Source organism: Atta colombica, unplaced genomic scaffold (assembly GCF_001594045.1).
Source record: "Atta colombica isolate Treedump-2 unplaced genomic scaffold, Acol1.0 scaffold155, whole genome shotgun sequence".
NCBI classification, from domain to species: Eukaryota; Metazoa; Arthropoda; class Insecta; order Hymenoptera; family Formicidae; genus Atta; species Atta colombica.
In genome coordinates, this window is record NW_017259245.1 from 2,636,980 (window position 1) to 2,655,965 (window position 18,986).

An 18,986-nucleotide genomic window follows, 5' to 3' on the forward strand; every position below is an offset into this window, starting at 1 on the left:
TAACAATAAATATGATTATCATATTTTATGATTGAAAATTTATTGCATTAGAAAAGTTATTGCATTCGAAATTTTTCGTAATTTTATATTTATTTTCTAATAAAAAAGGATTTTAAATAGAAGATATCGAGATAATGAATGAACAAATAAGTTTTGTACATCGTTCATTTGCAGAAAACAACTAAAAAAAGTCTTTAAATAAATTTTTTGAATCATTAAAAAATTTTGTAAATTTAAAAATCGAATTTTGATGTAATAACTAATTATAGAGGAATAAAAGTATATTCTTTTTTTCGCTCTTTTTCTGCAACAACTCAAAAATGACAATTTTTTATTGTTGTTATGGCAAATGATCGATACATGAATAGCTGAATACCGTAAAGTATTCAACGTAAAATTTTTCAAAACATGATGCATCAAAATTTAAGTTAAGTAATATGAGAACTTCATTTTCCTTATAAAAAATCGGAGATCGCGAATGTTGTCCATCAATCGACGCGATTGCGAAATCCGAGTCAATGAAAGGAATAAGTGTCGACGAATACAAATGTAATACAACGGAATACCGGCAACGCGATGACGACGATGATGATGATGACGGCAACGGTGGCAGCAGGTGGTTGAAGCTTCGAGGGGGCGTTTTGCGATCTCCCTTCCTCTCGCTGTGATCGCCTCCCCCCTCCTCCCCTCCTCTCCCCGCCCCTCGCAGTCCCCGGTTCCCCCCTTGTCCACCCCCTTGAGCAAGCGGCCAGGTTTTCTATCTCGTGCCCCTCCACTCAACAACAGCCCCACTCAGGCAGGCTCGTGAACTCCCACCTTCCACCACCATCGTACGGCACCAATGCGACACCGAGATAGCCGTGCTAGACGGCAGAGCCTGTGGCTGTGGGACCCCGCGGGCAGAGGGGAGGAAAATGCGATGGAGGATGAAAGGGACGAGACGCGGAGCGGTAGGGACGGGGCACCGTAGAGCGGAAACGGCGCGGCGCTTCGTCACAGTGACACGCGCGCTCGCGTCAAGTGGAGGAGTGCGACTTGCGCGCGAGAAGTTGTACGTAAGAGAGACCAATCTCCTGCGACCGCGTCTGCTTGATGTCGACGTCTCTCTGCCGACAGTGCCGACCGTTTGGCGTCCGTTCCGAAGTGACGAGACGTAATTTTATGACGGTGATATCTCACCGTCATTGAAGGCCATCACTCGTTGATGGATTTGCGAATCGCGGGAAAACCGATTGAACGAGGAATACTCGCGAGAGCGAATTCGCGATTGTGAATCGTTGCTTGAAGGATACTCTCGAGAGGTTCGATTTGAGTCTCGATCCTGAGTCTCCTTGTGGGAAACTGTACGTGCAATGGGTGATTGAAGGATACCTTTTTAATTGAAATAGTTTCAAATCAGTTCGTAGAATAGAATGTGGGGATATAGCTAGGGAATTTAATTTGATCTTGATTGTGAAACTGAATGCAGTGAATAATTGTAATCAGTGAGGAATACCTGGAAAACCAAACTCAGTTCTGTGAGTGGATCTGAACGTGGTGAATGATTGAGGGAATTATCTGGGAGGATATCAATCTCGGGTCTGTCAGTGGAGAACCGAGCGTGGTGTATAATCAGGAGGACATTTTGAAAATTAAAACTAATTGTGGAATTATGAACGCAGTGAATTATTAATCGAAGAATACTTTGTTCCGATTGAGGAACCGAGCGTCATGAGCGAAGGTGGGATACTTGAGGATTACTAAACTCAGCTGCGTGCAGCTGAGTCAACGAAAAAGGAGAGAGAACCGATGCGGCCGTTTGGGGAGACACCTGTTGCGTTCCACGGCTAAGTGGCAAAATTCCCCACGCGAGAGAGAATTCGGATTTTTCCTTCTGGAGTAACATCGGAGAGAAAAAAAAAGAAAGAAAGAGATTGTCCATTGATCATCGAAGTCTCTCGCTTCCTCGCCAAAGATTCTCGACGCGCCACACGCCACTTCGGAGAGTCTATGCCGCTCACGAGTGGAATACAGCAAGAAATCGTACGACGTGATCGCGAGGAAAATCGAGAGGACCGTCGTCACCGCTGTCGTCGTCGTTGTTGTCATCGTCGTCGTCGTCGTGATTGCGACGACTGTGTAACAACGTCGTGCCATCATGCGCAACGTCCCGGTAGACGGCGTGTCATAAAACTGCAGGCGGAATAATCCGGATGCTCGCGCGCTCGTCGTCGTCGAGGAGCGATCAACGTCGTCGTCGCGCGGGACAATCGAAAGCGACGTCACGGCGGGCGTCGTGAGCGTTGGGACGTCGCGGCCTTCGGGGCAGGCGCCGGGCATAATAGTCGACGCGTACGTGAACGGCGGCGACATCAGCGCGTTAACGACCGGTAGCGGTAGCAACAGCAGAAGCAGCAGCAGCGGCAGCGGCAACGTTAACGCCGTCGCGTCTTCGGAAATGGTGCTCCAGATGCTGGACACGCTGATGACAGGCCACGAACCGTTCTACGCCGATTATCCTGCGTACCAGGAGGCGGAGCCTCTCACCGGCCATCATCCACATCATCAACATTCCCATCAGCACGCGATCACTCGCAGTAATACGAGCGTGGTACCGTCGGTCTCCTTGGACGCGACCACCCACACGCCAGGTATCTACCTTGCGGATTTTGACTTCCAAGATTTTCAAGTCTGCGTAAGAGTATTTAGCGGAAGGTTTAATCACGGATTTTGGGCGGCAAATAGCATCGCAACAAGATACTTTGTGAAAAAAGTATAACATTTAAAAAAATTAAACGATGATTTATATATGAATCTGTTTCTAAAACTGATACGTCATTTACGCATTTAATCGCAGATTTCAATTACACGTCTAAAGTGTAAAAAAATCGACTGCTTATTTACTAACAGGATTATATATTATATCAATTACGAAGGAAAATGAATTTGCGTAAATACATTTTTTTCCTAAAGCAATTAATTTTTGGAGTGTAATTATTTTATGTCATATTTTCATGTAATATACAACAATATCTTTCGCAACCATTTCGCGAATTTAAATTAAAGTAAAATCTAGCGGTTAAAATGTATGTCTGGAATAGAAATTATCACGCTTTATACTTTAGACATTGCAACAAATTCAACCAAAATGTCAATTGATATTATTATTATCGATATTATCTATTATTTAAGCGGTTTTGCGATTTCAGTTTGGCGATGTTATCGAGCGATTACCTCTTACTATGAGGTCAAATGTCGGAGCATACGTATAAGAAAACAGAATTATTTGTGCAAATTATACAGCGATTCACACGATACTAAAGTTCTAACAGTTTTTAACCTTCTAAGCGATGAGACATCTATTAATTTTTATTCGAGTACTAGTCGGACAAAATAATAACTCTCTAATATATAAAAATAGAATTTTTTCAAAATTCGAGGATTCATTTGTAAATTCCACGCAATTTTGCAAAGATTATTCTATAGTAATTAAAAACCAAAAAAATGACTTCTTATTATTATATTAAAAAAAGTTTGCTAGATTTAAAATTGAAAGTAAAATCATTATGCAGCGATTAAAGTCGTTCTCTCAGAAAAAATTTCTGATAATGAAACTAAAAATATTCTTGATGTATTTCTTGTCATAGTACATAAAAATAAAATTTACAAAAATAATCTTACATTTAAAATAAATTTTTATCTGATGCCATCGCGGGCAATAACGTGCAACAATACTGATACCATATATTTGATATCCAAGAAACAGATATCCAAGATCATTTCATTCAGATTTAAGAATTTTCCATTTAAGAGTAAAATATTTCTCTATTATCAATGAGTATGATGATTGTCCTTATATTAATATTGATCTCATTTTAATACATCGAAGAATAACAGCATTGGATTCGGAAATATTTTTTATGAGTGCGGACAAAATGACATATTTTTTTACACAATAAAATGATATTTATAAGTTCTGACATCGTCTTGGATTAAACATTAGGTCATAGTCGATCGGTCATGTTAGTTCGGAATTCATTACCAACACAGCAAAAATATACTTGTCACACATAACAAGAATATATTTTTTTGTTCATTGTTTTTGCAGTATAAGAAATCTTCCTATAAATATCATCAATTAAAAGTCCTAAAAGTCAAGTTCTTTATTTCTAAAAAGGGAAACTAATAATAAGAGATTTTGATATTTGACGTTGCACCTTAATTTGATAAATTAGCAAAGCAAACCTCTTCTTTCGGTATTCTCGCGAGTCTTTCGACAAAAACGATCTCGGCAAAGTCGATCCTGCGATTTGTGCGATTTATTTTACGACGGACTGATATATCACAATTATAACATTCGACTATCTGCATAATGGTCCGTAACTATATCGTTACTTCGAACGTAAGGATCTTTTGTTCGCGATGCACATCCCTCGTCCTTCCCCGTTAAGGTGTGGCCCTCGTTAAGCCAGCAATAAAGCGTATCGCGCAAGGTCTCGGCGGCACACGCTTGGGAGCTCAAGTTACACGCTTCGGATGCGTCGAATTGCAGCAGGCCTGCAGATAAAAACCGCATCAATGTTATACCCTTTAAACGACACGAAAATATCGGTGCCATGGTTCATAAAGCTTCTAATTAACTCAACCTCGCTATCGTTCTGTCACGCCAATTTCTCTTATTTATGTGATAAGCGGCAATGAAATGCGATCGTAAACTGCGCAATTTATACTCGAATCTTCAACAATTACTGCAGGTTTATTTACATTCTTTTATTACTCAGATTAAATAGTGAATTTTTAATCACTTAAATATATTAATTAATTAATTACTGAAATTGTTAAAATCTCTTTGAGAACTTTTGACATATTATTCATACATTTATTTAATCGTGGAAGAATTAGGTATGATTGAATATTATGTCTAAAGCCTATCAAAATTCATGCACACGTTCAGAAATCATAATTTTTTATGACTTTTTTAGTCATTCTAAACACATCCAAACCGTTCGTCGGTATCGTCCTAGTATGATTTCTAGATCATTAATCATTGACGAGGAGAACAACTCTCATTTATGACGATGTTTGGGAAAAAAATAGAGTTCTGCTTTGAAAAGACGGAATTAAGTAGTGTTTATATTCTATATTTACAGTACATTAGTTATTTAAATATAACGAGTATATCAACAGTCCTGAAAATTGTATCTTTAAACAAATTTTGAATATCATGCTTTCCCTAACTTAAAAGTACAATAATAAAAGAAAATAAAAGGACTCGAATTAATAGGCACTGTTCAAAATGTGCTAATTGTTCAAAAATATCTCTCAATATTTTATTACAAATTGAAAATTTATTGAAGAGATGAAAAAACAATGATAAGTGATAATATAATTCATACATTCATTCATTTAATGAATGTATGATAAATTTCGTCTAACCTTCTTCAGCGGTAATAATAGACGCAAAAATTATATACTTTGTGTTCCTACACTGAAAAAAAAATATAGTCAATTTTAATAAATATTTAATTCAATACTGCCAACTAAATATTTACTTACAATAAATAAATATTTGTTTAGTAAAAAAAAATGATTGTTAAATCAAATTAACATTTCTGTATCAAATAATATATCTTTATATTTAATAAATATTTAGTTGGCAAGTATTCAACTAAATATTTATTAAAATTGACTATATTTTTTTTTCAGTGTATACATACGAAAAATGATTCCAGAAAGAATTTAAACAAATTCTTTCTGGAACGTTCTTTTCGTCCATATAAATCAACAATTCTTGCCTGGTCTTAATTAATTTTTCTTTAATCCTGTCCGATCTTTTGATCTCATTATTTTTCTTAATACCGATAATTAATGATCTAGAAGCGGTTGGAGCGAGCGACGCTTCTCTTTTCGTAACGCCCGCGATTATGTAGATGCCTTCGCGTGTGCACGTACACGCGCCTGCACACAGATGTACTCGCGGTGTAGGTAAAGTGTGGGAGAGTTCGCAGGTCACCGGTCTAACGAACAATGCGCGATTTCGTTGTGCCGTCGTCGTGGACGACTTTTTTACAAGCCGTGCTCATCTCCCTGTGCATTCTGCGTGTCTGTGCGATACTCGCGTATGCGTGTGTACGTGTTTCGAGTAAAAGGAACGATTCACGACCACGACAGGTATAAACTCGTAGACTTGGAACGCCGCGTCAGGAGAAAGAGTCGTTTCGCCGCGGTCTTTATATATTGTTGTGCATACGCGATAGGTAGATGGAGATAAAGCCAACACGGTCGTTACTTTCATTTTAACGCGATTGTGAGTTCGTTAACATTTTCCCGCTGGCTTATTGTTCTAACGGCGTCGTTATTTTTATAAGAAAAACCATCGGGTTTCCTCGTTAAGCCTCGTATACGTGAGGAGATCGCATTACAAAATCCATTACACATTGCTATTAGCTAAATAGAATACATGTTTTTGTTGAATTTTGCATCACATTGAATTCGTTATCATTCAAATTTATTCGCACAAATCGAAATAGTTCCTTCTCACACGATTAGCGATTTTATCACGGACTCAATGCGTTTTTTCTAGGCGTGCGTAAAAAGTTAATTTTCTTTTTTAATTAAAGAGATAATATTCATTTGTGATACTTTGAAACGTGCTGTTATATTTTGTAATGCATTGAATTCATTGATATTATAGGCACAGATGTTAGGTGTATAAAAGAAATGACAAGCCTTCATAAATATAGGAGAAAGAGATTCATTTATGTTATTTGTTTATTATTGTTACGTTCAACTTTCCTTCTCTCAATTTTTTTGACATCACTCCAAGTATCTTTCATTGTCAAAGATCCTAATAAAATCAATCAGAGACTTTTCAAATGAGTCCAAGATTTCGGATATGTGACTCCAAGTGGCGATCTACCGATTTCGTCTAACGAGACAAGAGTCCCGGATCCTGATGTGGGTCGCAGTCGCGAGTTCTTCAGCCGAAGATAATAACCTTCTGGCGAGTGAAGAACATTCGTGAGGCAGGTTTTAATTTTCAAGAGGCCGCCGGGTTGTGGCGGTCTCTCCTTTTTCTTTTCTCTCTCTCTTTTTCTCTAGTAGCCTGCCTTAGCAGACAGCAGCTGTGTACGCCGACCGGGCGTTTCATTCGATTTGGCACGTGCCACGAGGCTGCCGCCGTCGCCGTCGCTGTCGCTGTCGCTGTCGCTGCTCCTGTTACTGGCCGCCGCCGCCTTCATTGCTCACCGTTACTGCCGCCTAAGCGGCCGGCAGTTCTGGCAGTCCTCGGCACCTGTTTCACAGCTGATATGCGGCTGCTGCTACTTTTGCCCGCCCGATATACCATAGCCCGACTGTGCATCGTCCCTTTACGTCCCCGCTTTCTCGCAACGGCTTTTCTCCCTGCTTCGAGACGATACACTTCTCGAGACGTCGTAGCTGCTGAAATTTCCTCATCCGTTGATCTATTAATTAACGAACGTTCAGTCTGCGTCATTGAGTTGGGTAGAAGAAACTACATATTTAGATGAGAAACATATTTTACGAAAAGGAAATATTTTCATTTTTATAATCATTTGATTATTTTTAGTTTAATTTAGAAATTTTGTTTTGTAATTCAAAAGTTGGCTGTTTTTTTTTTGTTTGAATAGAAAATGTTTTAAAAATTTAGAAGATACTGAAATTTATTTTTTTGTAGTAATATCAATTTATTCATTAAAGAGCAATTCAAATTACACAATTATTGAAATGTTAAACTTTGAAAATCGATTCGTCATTACACGTCATTTCTTGCTACAAGGATAACAAGTTAAACATACATGTAATTATGTTAACAATTTGTAACCGTACAAATCTACTAAGACTACTTATCAGTCGTAGCTTATGAAAATAACTGTCACAAATGATTAAGCCTTTAAAAATAGCTACATTATGCTAATTAGTCAGGAAATTGTGTTAATTGTAATATTTGTAATATAACTGTGCAACATTTGTAAAACAGTAATAATAGTAACTTGCAATCGTTATTTTTCGATAAGGAGTGAGTAAACTTTTTTTTATATAAAAGCTTTTTGTATGAAAGTGTTTTTAACGTATTTGGTCCTTATTCCAATATGCATTTTTAAGCGTATTATATCTGAAATTCTAAACGGTGACTGGTTTTAGTAGAAAAACAGAGAGAGAAAGAGAGAGAAAGCTCCTGTGTATGCAGCGTGAGGGCCAGCTTCAGGCTGCACTCCCACGCTCATCGTCCATGAAACACGGGGTGCGAGGTGCAGCTACTACACGCGAGCCTCGCAGGTGTACTTAGAATATGCAGGGTCTGTCCCTACGGCCCTATTAACGACGCCACGGTCGCCACATGGACAGGAATTATGGGAAAGCAGGAGTGGCTTCGCGAGTAATTATTTCTACGGGAAAGCGCGCTCAAGACGCTCAGCGATGCAATAATCATCAGGCGAATTCTCGGTATTTTTTGGGTAGTTGCGTATATACGTCAGCTATCACATTTGAACGTGACTATGCAACAAAAAGCAACTAGACTTTTGGTATATCAAGTCGTAAAATTAAATTCTCAAATGATATATAATCCTCGATGGTATCATATGAAATCTTTTATATTCTCCTGCAATTTTTTAGATTTTTTAGATCAAAAAAGTACGAAAAACGTTGCTATAATAGGGAGTTTTTGTTATAACGTGGATTCAGATATGGTGAACGCTAAAGTCACGTTATCTTTTTTTCAATTATTTTTTCAGTTGTTAAGAAGAAGATAATGTGATCTGGTAAACGATATTTAAGCAAAAATTCCCTAATATAATAAAATGTTTTACGTGTAAAACGATACGATTATACAATAATTCTTTCATAAATCTTTTAATTCTAATGAATTTTAACATAGAATAATATAGATTCATATTTTTCGTAATTTATATACATTATTTTCATAATTTTTTTACGTAACTGAATAAAATCTTATGATACTTCCTGAAAGCACATGTAATATTCTGTTGTCATCTGTTCTTTCATTATTAACACTGTTATTTAAGTTTGATTTTATCTGTAACATATTTTTTTAAGTAATATAATTATTCGCTGAAAACTGCTCTTTAAAGCTGGTTCTGCGGGCTGATTTCTCCCTCTCTCCGTTCGTAATTACGTTCAATTAAACACAGCTAAGCAAAATTAACGATACGTGGCCGGTGCGACACTTGTGTGGCGGGTCTCACCTGTTTTTTTTCTTCGTTATTAAAACGTAAGTGTGGGAATGTGGGGTGGCGACGCGTCACATGCGCGATAGAATGCTGTCGTTTTGACATAAAGGTTGGTGAATTATGATAATTCGTCGTAGTCTCTTACCCGCATTTCATCGCACTTTACGTTTTATTACGAACAAAAGATCAATTCTAGCGGGTGCGTTAATCGCATCGACTAAACTGTTTATACCGTGTAAATATGAAGGTAGAAAGAGAGATATGTAACAACCATAGCAGAGCTCAACAGGCCTAATAATCCTAGCAAGCCACCTGGCTTCACCTTAACAGATAAAACATGTTGAGCGTCACCTGCTTCTTATTGACGCTGCATAAATCTTAGATAAATTGAAATTAATGATTCATTTGCTACACTGTTCTGTATCAAAGAATTCGAGCAACCTCGCGTTTTATTTAATTTAATTTGTATTTAATAACGATTACAAAGCAACTGATAGATTTTCAGTTAAAAACTTATATATTTTAAGTTACCCGCGTTTTCGCTTGTTTCAATTTATTTTGTGTTCTTGACGAATATGATAACGAATGTTTATCTTAAGAACTGGATTGTTTGTGGCGGGAAAGTGGCGATTAAATTTACTTATTATCCGTCATTATTTTGTGGCTTTATTTTTGTTCTTCATTGCCATTGTTATATTTAATTTTCCATTGACTGCATTTAGACCAGCATTAAAATAATTAAAAACATGAAACGTAAGAAGCTCGAGTAGCGAATAGGACAGGTTACTCGACTTCCGATTGCCTTCTTATGTAATTAAATATTATGTAAATAAATCCCCGGTTATCTTTTTTTAGAGTTTGATAAAAATTTTTTAAATATCTATTCGAAACGTGTTTTAAAATCTACAAACTAAAATAATCTCATTATCAAAATAATCATGTTTGAAAGCGATTTATTTGAAATTACATGAATTAAGAAAATAAAATATATAGAAATTTCTCTTTGTATGTAGACAAATTTTAAGATAAATTTTACTGAAAAAGGTCTGGTAATAGCTACCAATATTAAATGAAATAATTCCAATCAAATGTTTGGTTAATATAATGAAAAATTATTTTATTTTTCTAAATATGTAGTAAGTATTATCAAACGTTTGGTTATATTATTACGTTTAATACTTATTAAATATATATTTAGACAAATTATTTTTGCTTTTATTAATTGAACATTTGATTGAAATTGTTTCATTCAACATTAGTAGCTATTACCAGTAAAAGCAGACTATTTTTAATATATAATGTATAATATAATTCCATTCTCGCATGCCATGTACCTTTATATTACAAAGTTTTATAATTTATATAATTTATTATTTATGACTGCCACCGCGACGTATAATGCAATAACGGATAAATATCTGCCTGTTTTGTATAGGATAATTCATATATACGCTGCATCTATCAAAAACTTAATTAAGTATTATTTACTACGTTTAAAGTAAACGAACTATATCAATAAAAACTTTGTACTGTTTACTATTATGAAAAAAATATTAGAAATCTGAAAATGAACTTTTTTAAACTCTTGCATTTTTGCCATATATTACAAGTTATATTCCATAGAAGTGAGATATATGGCTACTTATAGGAGGAGGAGATATGTATGACTCATGAAAAATTTACAAATAATGCATATAAATTAAGACGCATATAAATGACACAATAACTTATAAAATGCGTTTATAAAATTTTATTAAGGAATAAAAATGATAAATATGTATTGGGTTGTCCGGAAAATTTATGCCGATTTTGAAGGAAAATTGAAACGCAGAAGATTTAAATTTTAATATACATTTATTAAATTATATAGGTGCCATTCTGTTCTACAATCTTTCTCCATCTTTCAGGCAACTTGAAAATTCCGTCCTTCCAGAATTTCTCAGGTTCTTCAGCGAAAAACTTTTCTAAGTGATTTTTTACTTCGACCAAAGAAAGCTTTTTCCATTAAAGGAATTTTGTAATGATCGAAATAGGTGGAAATCAGAGGGCGCGAGATCTGGTGAATATGATGGATAGGGTAGAACATCCCAAATAAGCTTCAACAACTTTTGTCGAGTTATCAAAGACACATGAGGCTGCGCATTGTCCTGATGAAACACGACGCCCTTCCGATTCGCTATTTCTGGACGTTTTTGTTCAATTGCTGTCTTCAATTCTAATTGGGAACAATACTTCTCTGAATTTATCCTCTCGTTGTTTGAAAAGCTCATAATAAGATCCCTTTCCAATCCCACCAGACACAGAGCATGGCCTTCTTTGGATGAAGACCGGCTTTTGGGATGGTTAAAGATGGTTCATTCTGCTTTCTTTTTCACTCAACATTATTGTAAATGATCCATTTTTCATCCCCTGTCACTACTTGCTTCAAAAATAATGTCTTCTCGTTGCGTTTATAGAGCGAGTCGCAAATGAAAATGCGATCCATCAGATTTTTCTCCATTATATCGTGGGGAACTCATACATCAAAACGATTTATGTAGCCAAGCTTCACAAAATGCTCATGGATGGTGGATTTTGACATATTCAACATTTCTGCTAATTTATGTGTCATGTAGGGTTATTCTCGACAGTATTTTAATCTGTGGTGAAGGGCCTACTTGGGCGTTCTTGATCTTCAAAATTGAAATCACCAGCTTTAAACCTAGCAAACCACTTCCGCACAGTTCTTTCAGCTACAGCACCTTCACCATAAACAGCGCATATCTTGCCGCTTGTGTGGCATTTTTGCCTTTCCGATAAAAAAAAGCATTAAATGCCTAAAATGCTAAACTTTATTTTTTCCATTTTCAAAGGCGTATAAAACTGACAACATTAACATATCGTAACCAAATTTTTTTCCAAGTATGCCTGAAGTACCGTCTTTTACGATATGTACGCATGTTATTTGTTTTCAATCGTTCTGATTCAGATCTGTCCACCTACCAAAAATCGGCATGAACTTTCCGGACAACCCAATATATGAAGTAATAAATAATAATTATAATCTTCCCATGTATTACAAATGTTATGACATGAGGCACATATTTCATGTAATGCGTTTATTGCATTTAGTGCACTGAATTCAATCTGCGTACTTTTGGGCATAAATCCTGCTCGCTAAAAATGCCGTATATCCCAAACAAGTGGAATATACAAGACAACAAACTGTATAACAAAATATAAGTATTTTGCTCTTGAATTGGAGCAAAATACTTATATTTTGTTATACAGCATGCTTTACTATTCCTCTATACTCATGTATCACGAAATAAATTTTGTCATTAAGTCTTTTGCACGTTCTACGATAACCGTTTTATATAGATTATGATGGCGCTTAACACAGTGACAAATCGATTCAACTCACAATAATTTTATTATAATTAATAATATTATCAGTAAGAAACTAAAATCATAACACTATACTAATAAAACATAAAGGCATGTAAGAGTATTGCGGGAAAATGATCTCCAATCCCAGCGCGGCGTATTTGCTGGCGTTACTGTATGGAACAAAATATTTTTATTTAGTTGGCGCAAACCAAAATATAAACAATGTGGAATCAAATTTATTTTGTAAAAATAAAAAATAATTTTAATGAACGTTCACAAAAAAACGAATCCCTTGAAAAATGAGCATTCCCCAAGGACTGCTTGATAACTATGCAATCGTGCTTTTATCAGCGACGCAATGTTTAAAAAAATATAAATTACTTAAGGCTTGAAGTCCAAGTCTCAAGTGTCACGTCGTGGAAGTCTCATTCTGAGGCTGACATGCATCATAACAATTCATTAATTCGATGATCGTGATATCGGCGTAATGTGACGGCGATTCGAACGCCGCACGAGCGCGGAACTTGCAACTTCAGTCCGCGTAATATCCGAACTCTCTCTCGCGCGATCGTAGAACGGAAGTCGAGGATAGGCGGAGTTCGTTCGGACCAATCATCGAGATACGCGCCGCCCACGTGTCAGCGGTGGTTCCTCCCTGCGGAGTGTTGGACTGCTGCGAAACGAGATGCGCGGTGACACAGCATCGTCCTTTCTTCCTTATCCGTGGACGCTTGCGATGATTTTGATGAAAATAAAAAAAGTGAGAAAAAAGTAAAAGAAGTATATATGTATAACAAGGCATTAAGTAAAACAAGGCATTAAGTATAGAGAGATTTTGAAGGAACGCTGAGAAAATAGGATATTATTCAGAATACTGATAAGATTAGAGTATCATTCACTTCAAGATAAATACGGATTGTATAAAAAAAATAATATAAAAAAATATTATATTTTTGAATAGAGCTTTTTTAATTTTCAATCTGATTTAGAACTGATAGGAATATAATCATAAGTGTTGTAATATTCACGACGATTATTTTTTTAGTATCAGAACGAATTATTGTAGGAATAAAACAAAGGTAAACAAATGTGTTATTTATTAATGATTAATTAATTATTGCAAATATATACTTATTAATTATTTCTCATTCGTCATTGTAATAAATAATCAACAGTATCGTTAGTAAATAAAAGGCTTATCTATACAAAAAGGCTAATCTATACTGTATAGAAGTAGTGAACGATCATAGAAACCTCAAATAGGAAGATAAGAAATTAAACGAGTATGCTCCCTATATCTGACTATGATTGATCAATTTCCTCTATTTAACCCTATGATTGTCTACAATTTTTATGTAGACTTCCTAAAGTCTACTCAAAAGGGTTTCCAAGCGACTTTTCCGAACGTAGCCATAATTTGCTTTTACTTTTGGGAAAATTTACTGTAGAGAAAACTTATAAGAAATAAAGGTAAATTTGAACACTTTGACTTTAAACTTTTTTTAAAATAACTTTAAAACTTACCTAAGAATAATTGAAAGAAATTAACGCGCTGTGTCAATTATATTAAAGTCATCCTTTAAAAATTTTAGGCTATTTTGGCTTAACTTTTTACATATTTTGAATTACCTCAAAATTTTTTAAATAAATTCTTAATTACTTTTGAAAACTTGAATTTCGTTAAAAGTTAATCTTTCCAAGTATTATTAATAATTGGTATTTCGTATAGCAGACTAGCAAATACTCAACAAATCAATTTGTTGTCACGTATTTATCACAAGTCATTTGTTAAAGATACTAATAGCTTGTTAAATTAACAAAATCCTTTCTCTCAATGCAATAATAGACAAATTAATTGCGATTCTCTATCTTTTTGTGCATTTTACAGACAGATACATATTGAAAGTAAATGAACTTGATATCATGTTTGATAATCAGATTGATTAATTTTTTTGTCATATTTATTAAAACATTGTAATGTAGAATGAATTATTTCTTTCAATTTGCAGGCGGCTACAATCATCTGCGCAGTCCCGTGTGCCAAGACGAAAGTCAAAGAGACGAAACGTCGCCTCCACCTCACAGCCATAGCACTCAACCACCGACCTCTCACTCTAGTACTCCTAACAGTAATAACAACAATAACAATAACAACAATGCCAACAACGCATACATCCATCTAAGGAATTTAAATCAGCTCAAAACGGAATGTAAGTTTCTCACTTATGTCTAGTATTACGTGTGCAGATATTTCGTTGTTACAATATAATAGCGCGAGACTATTTTTTTAATAAAATTTGCTTATTGAAATTTTTTATGTGTATTTTATGCTCTCTGACTAAAATATATTGTCAATTTTTTTGAACACAACGATTCTATTAAAATTATTTTTAAAATAATATATAATTTATGTCGTTGCTCATTCTTATTGTTACTTTGGGGATTTGAGGATTTTGGATACATCCTGATACGGAAAACAAATTCGTAAAAATACACCTAATTTCGTGTAATTCCGATATTCGAATGGATAGAGATAGACTATATCTCTATCGGCGAGACGACAAAATTTCAAACTATTGTAACAGATCCTAATCAGAGTTTCGCGAGTAACACATTACATTTTCACTCGAGGTTTTGGCAACCAGCGTAATTTCTCTCTCTCTCTCTCTCTCTCTCTCTCTCTCTCTCTCTCTCATGATATAGTTAACGCATGGGTATACTTGACTACCAGTCTCGCGATAACATCATTACTATAATTGATGGACGATCTCTCGGAATTCGATCGCAAATAAATTATCTTCATAGTGAAGAACAGAATTTTTTTTTTTATTACTACAACATGAAGTTCTCGTTTCTGTTCTTGGTCAGCTATTAATGTAATAACGGATGATCGACTGTATGGACCAATTCCATTCCAACAGATAGAGTGGCAAAATAGTTGCACGCAACACTTACACATAAAATTATAATTTAATTCATGTTAAAATATCGTGCAATTTCAGACATTACCCCTATAGCAAAGGATCACAATAGATTTCACAATAGAATCACAATAATCAGAAAGAAAATATGATGTCACTGTGAAATTGTAATCATAACAAAATAACATGTTACAAAGACATTCATATATCACCATAGCATTGCTGTGACATCATATTTGTAATAAAGCGGACATTCGCACGTCATCATAACGTAACCATAATTGTTGTGATAATAACTATGACGTTTTTTTGCTATGAGTATTGTTATTATTTTTACTAAATTTCATCAGTTAAAGAAAGATTATCCAAGAAATATAATTCGTAAAAATAAAAAAATTCTAGCGAACTATAGCAATCATCACATAGCTGAGCATCTTCAAGGCGGTGGCGGTGGCTTGAGCAGCGGGGGCGAGCTCGCGGGCGCAGGTAGTAACGAGAGCGATTTGAGAGTCAGCGCGACTACCACGACGGAGAGTTACATGACACCGGCGCATTATTCGGGATACGATGAGGCGTCCGAATATCACAGCTTGTCACAAGATCACCAGGCGCCGCATCCGTACAATTTGGACAATTCGCCAGACTTTTACGGCGCCAGCGGAATTCACATTGAGCCCAAATACCAGCCGTCGCCGTTCAAGAACTATCCTCGAGGTTTGTAGACAAGAACTGAGATCACAATGAAAAAAAAATTTCTAAAGATATAGTATAGCCTTATATATAGACTATAGCCTTTAAAAATTTGTTTGTTGTATATATAATAATCAATGTATCTAATATTTTAATAAATATATATATCTAACCAAGTTAGTCTTTCTTATTTTTTCACAGCACGTTTATATTTTTAACACATTAATGAAATAACATTTTTTTCTTTGACAGGACGCTACCACGAGGGTTACAGCGAGAGCAGCGGATACGGGCAGTACGATGCAACGCCGTTCCAAACGGTTCCCGGAAGCGGAAGCGGTGCTGGAGGCGGCAGCGTCGGTGACCAATGGAGTGTCGGGCTTGGGGATCATCTGCCTCATCATCCCGCATTTCTTGCGGGACTTGGACCACGAGATTCCTCCAATCCTCATCATCCCACATCTATCGCTAATAATGCAGACCAAAAGCCGTTACTGCAGAGTTCAATGCTCACTGGTTATCCAGGTAAATTCAATTTTGATAACATATTTTGCTAATAAATTTTTCTTCTACATTTTTTTATTTATTTTGAGAGATTGATCACGAGCGGTTATAGTGTACAAAAATTTGAATCTTTGAATCCGGATTACCTTTAAATTACTTAAGATTACCTAATACTACCTCAAATTATTCCAGATTATTAAATACTGTCTCATATTACCCAAAATTATCTTAGAATATTTAAAATTATGTCATATTTTCTGAGATTACCCGAGATTTTTTTCAAATTTACTTTGCTTATCTAAGATTAATTTATACAAGTACATAATATTTCCTCAAATCATTCTAAAAATCTTTATAGACCTATGATAAGTACTTCTTCAAGAACATTTTTACTGCTTAAGAAAAAAAAATACAATTTTACAAAACAAATATTTATTGTATACAGATACACAAAAATATAAAAATTTCGCAATATGTATTAAATTAAATAGAATATGCATTATATATATGTATAGCTAGTAACAAGTTCGACTACTCATAACTACTCATTTGAGATTTTTTAATACTAACAAAATAATATCCAATTTAATATAGATATTAATAGATATTTTATAAAATAAAAAATATTTTTAAAAAATACCAAGTAACACAAACTCTTTGTTAAACAGTTTTACAAATGTGGTGTTAAATTAAACTGAGACTGAACAAATAATCTGAATCTTGGATAATCTAATAAGAAATCCTAAATAATCTAAGGGTAATATATTAAATGTCTGAGATTTAAGAATACCTTAAGAATTATTTGATATATTATTCTTAGATTACTTAGGATTTTTTATTAGATTACCTAAAATTATCTGAGAACGCTAAAGATTTAGATTTATGAATTACTTTGAATTACTTAAAATTTCTAAATGAAATTTTAGGTTTGCCACTGAATTCTTATAGCCCTTGTACAAAAATTACCTCTGTTACCAACTCCCCGATTTATTCTTATTATCATTTGGAGATTTTCTGTCTTCTAAAAGAGAGAAAGAGCATTTATTTATCTTCAATTACTTTGGCATTAAATTCATAATTTGGAGATATTTTGTTTTTAATATTTTTATCACAGTGAAATATTTTCCCATTCAAAATTTCTCATATTGTTATATATGTTTATATGAGATAATTATTCTCAGTAATCATTATCAAATCTTTTGCTTGACAATTACTTAACATATGCTCTAGTAGTGAACTATTCAAATCAATTCTTTTTTATGGATCTAAACATTTCATTATATTTTATTAAAAAGTTGTTTTACTGTTTAATAGTATTTTGATATTAAGAGAACCTTAATAAAGAATCTTAAAATATATCAAATGGTATATTTTTAGGTGGCGGCCCACCATGCTTCACTGGATCAGGTCCGATTCAGCTATGGCAATTTTTGCTGGAGCTTTTAACTGACAAAGCGTGTCAAGGTTTCATTTCGTGGACTGGCGACGGCTGGGAATTCAAACTGACCGATCCGGACGAAGTTGCACGCCGTTGGGGTATTCGCAAGAACAAACCCAAGATGAACTACGAGAAGTTGAGCCGAGGCTTACGCTATTATTACGATAAGAATATTATACATAAAACTGCTGGCAAGCGATACGTATATCGCTTTGTATGCGACTTACAAAGTCTACTAGGGTAATTATAAACACATATATATTGCAATTGTTTAAAATTTTAAATAAACTTTATACATTGACAAATTTAAGCACATCAATCTTGCTAAATGACTATATTTTAATTTATTTTTTATATTTTTACAATTTTAATAACACAATATATTAATTTTTATTTAAAATTGAAGATATAATATTAATTATTATATTTTTTTTATATTTTTACAGATACAGTCCTGATGAGATACACGCAATGGTAGACTTGAAGCCGGAGAAGAAGGAAGAAGACTGAGTTTTTTGTTAATGAACACGTGCTTTAGGACTGTATCATACAGATAAACGAAATGTAATAATACAAATTCTTTGCATTGAACGTGCAAGAACGAAGGAAAATGTAAGGACGAAGTATCCGTACGATGAAATCGCTATGAAATAAGTATATTCAGATGCAGAAGACTGTGATAGTCCGTCTTCTTTATTCAGATATGAACAAAAATCGAATCGGTCATATGTACCAAAGACAGGGTCTGCATACCATTGGTGCCTAAAGTTGAATAAATCGCGAATTTGTTTTTAAGAGTGATTGATTTATCACAGCAGATTTTAGAGGATATTTATAGGAATAACTCGTCAATTTATACATATATATATA

General features: G+C 34.7%; 1 protein-coding gene across 4 annotated transcripts in view; it reads left to right on the forward strand.

The window, feature by feature from the left end:
* LOC108685730 (ETS-like protein pointed) overlaps positions 1-18,925 on the forward strand; it is a 116,283-nt gene extending 97,358 nt beyond the window's left edge. For all 4 annotated transcript variants that reach the window (XM_018190681.1, XM_018190684.1, XM_018190682.1 and 1 more), the window contains 5 exons: positions 14,573-14,773; positions 15,887-16,198; positions 16,427-16,699; positions 18,056-18,356; positions 18,563-18,925. In XM_018190681.1, coding sequence (XP_018046170.1) covers positions 14,573-14,773; positions 15,887-16,198; positions 16,427-16,699; positions 18,056-18,356; positions 18,563-18,626 — 1,151 coding nt within the window. In that variant the 3' untranslated portion in view covers positions 18,627-18,925. The remainder of the gene's footprint in view (positions 1-14,572; positions 14,774-15,886; positions 16,199-16,426; positions 16,700-18,055; positions 18,357-18,562) is intronic.
* The last annotated feature ends 61 nt before the right edge of the window (positions 18,926-18,986 follow it).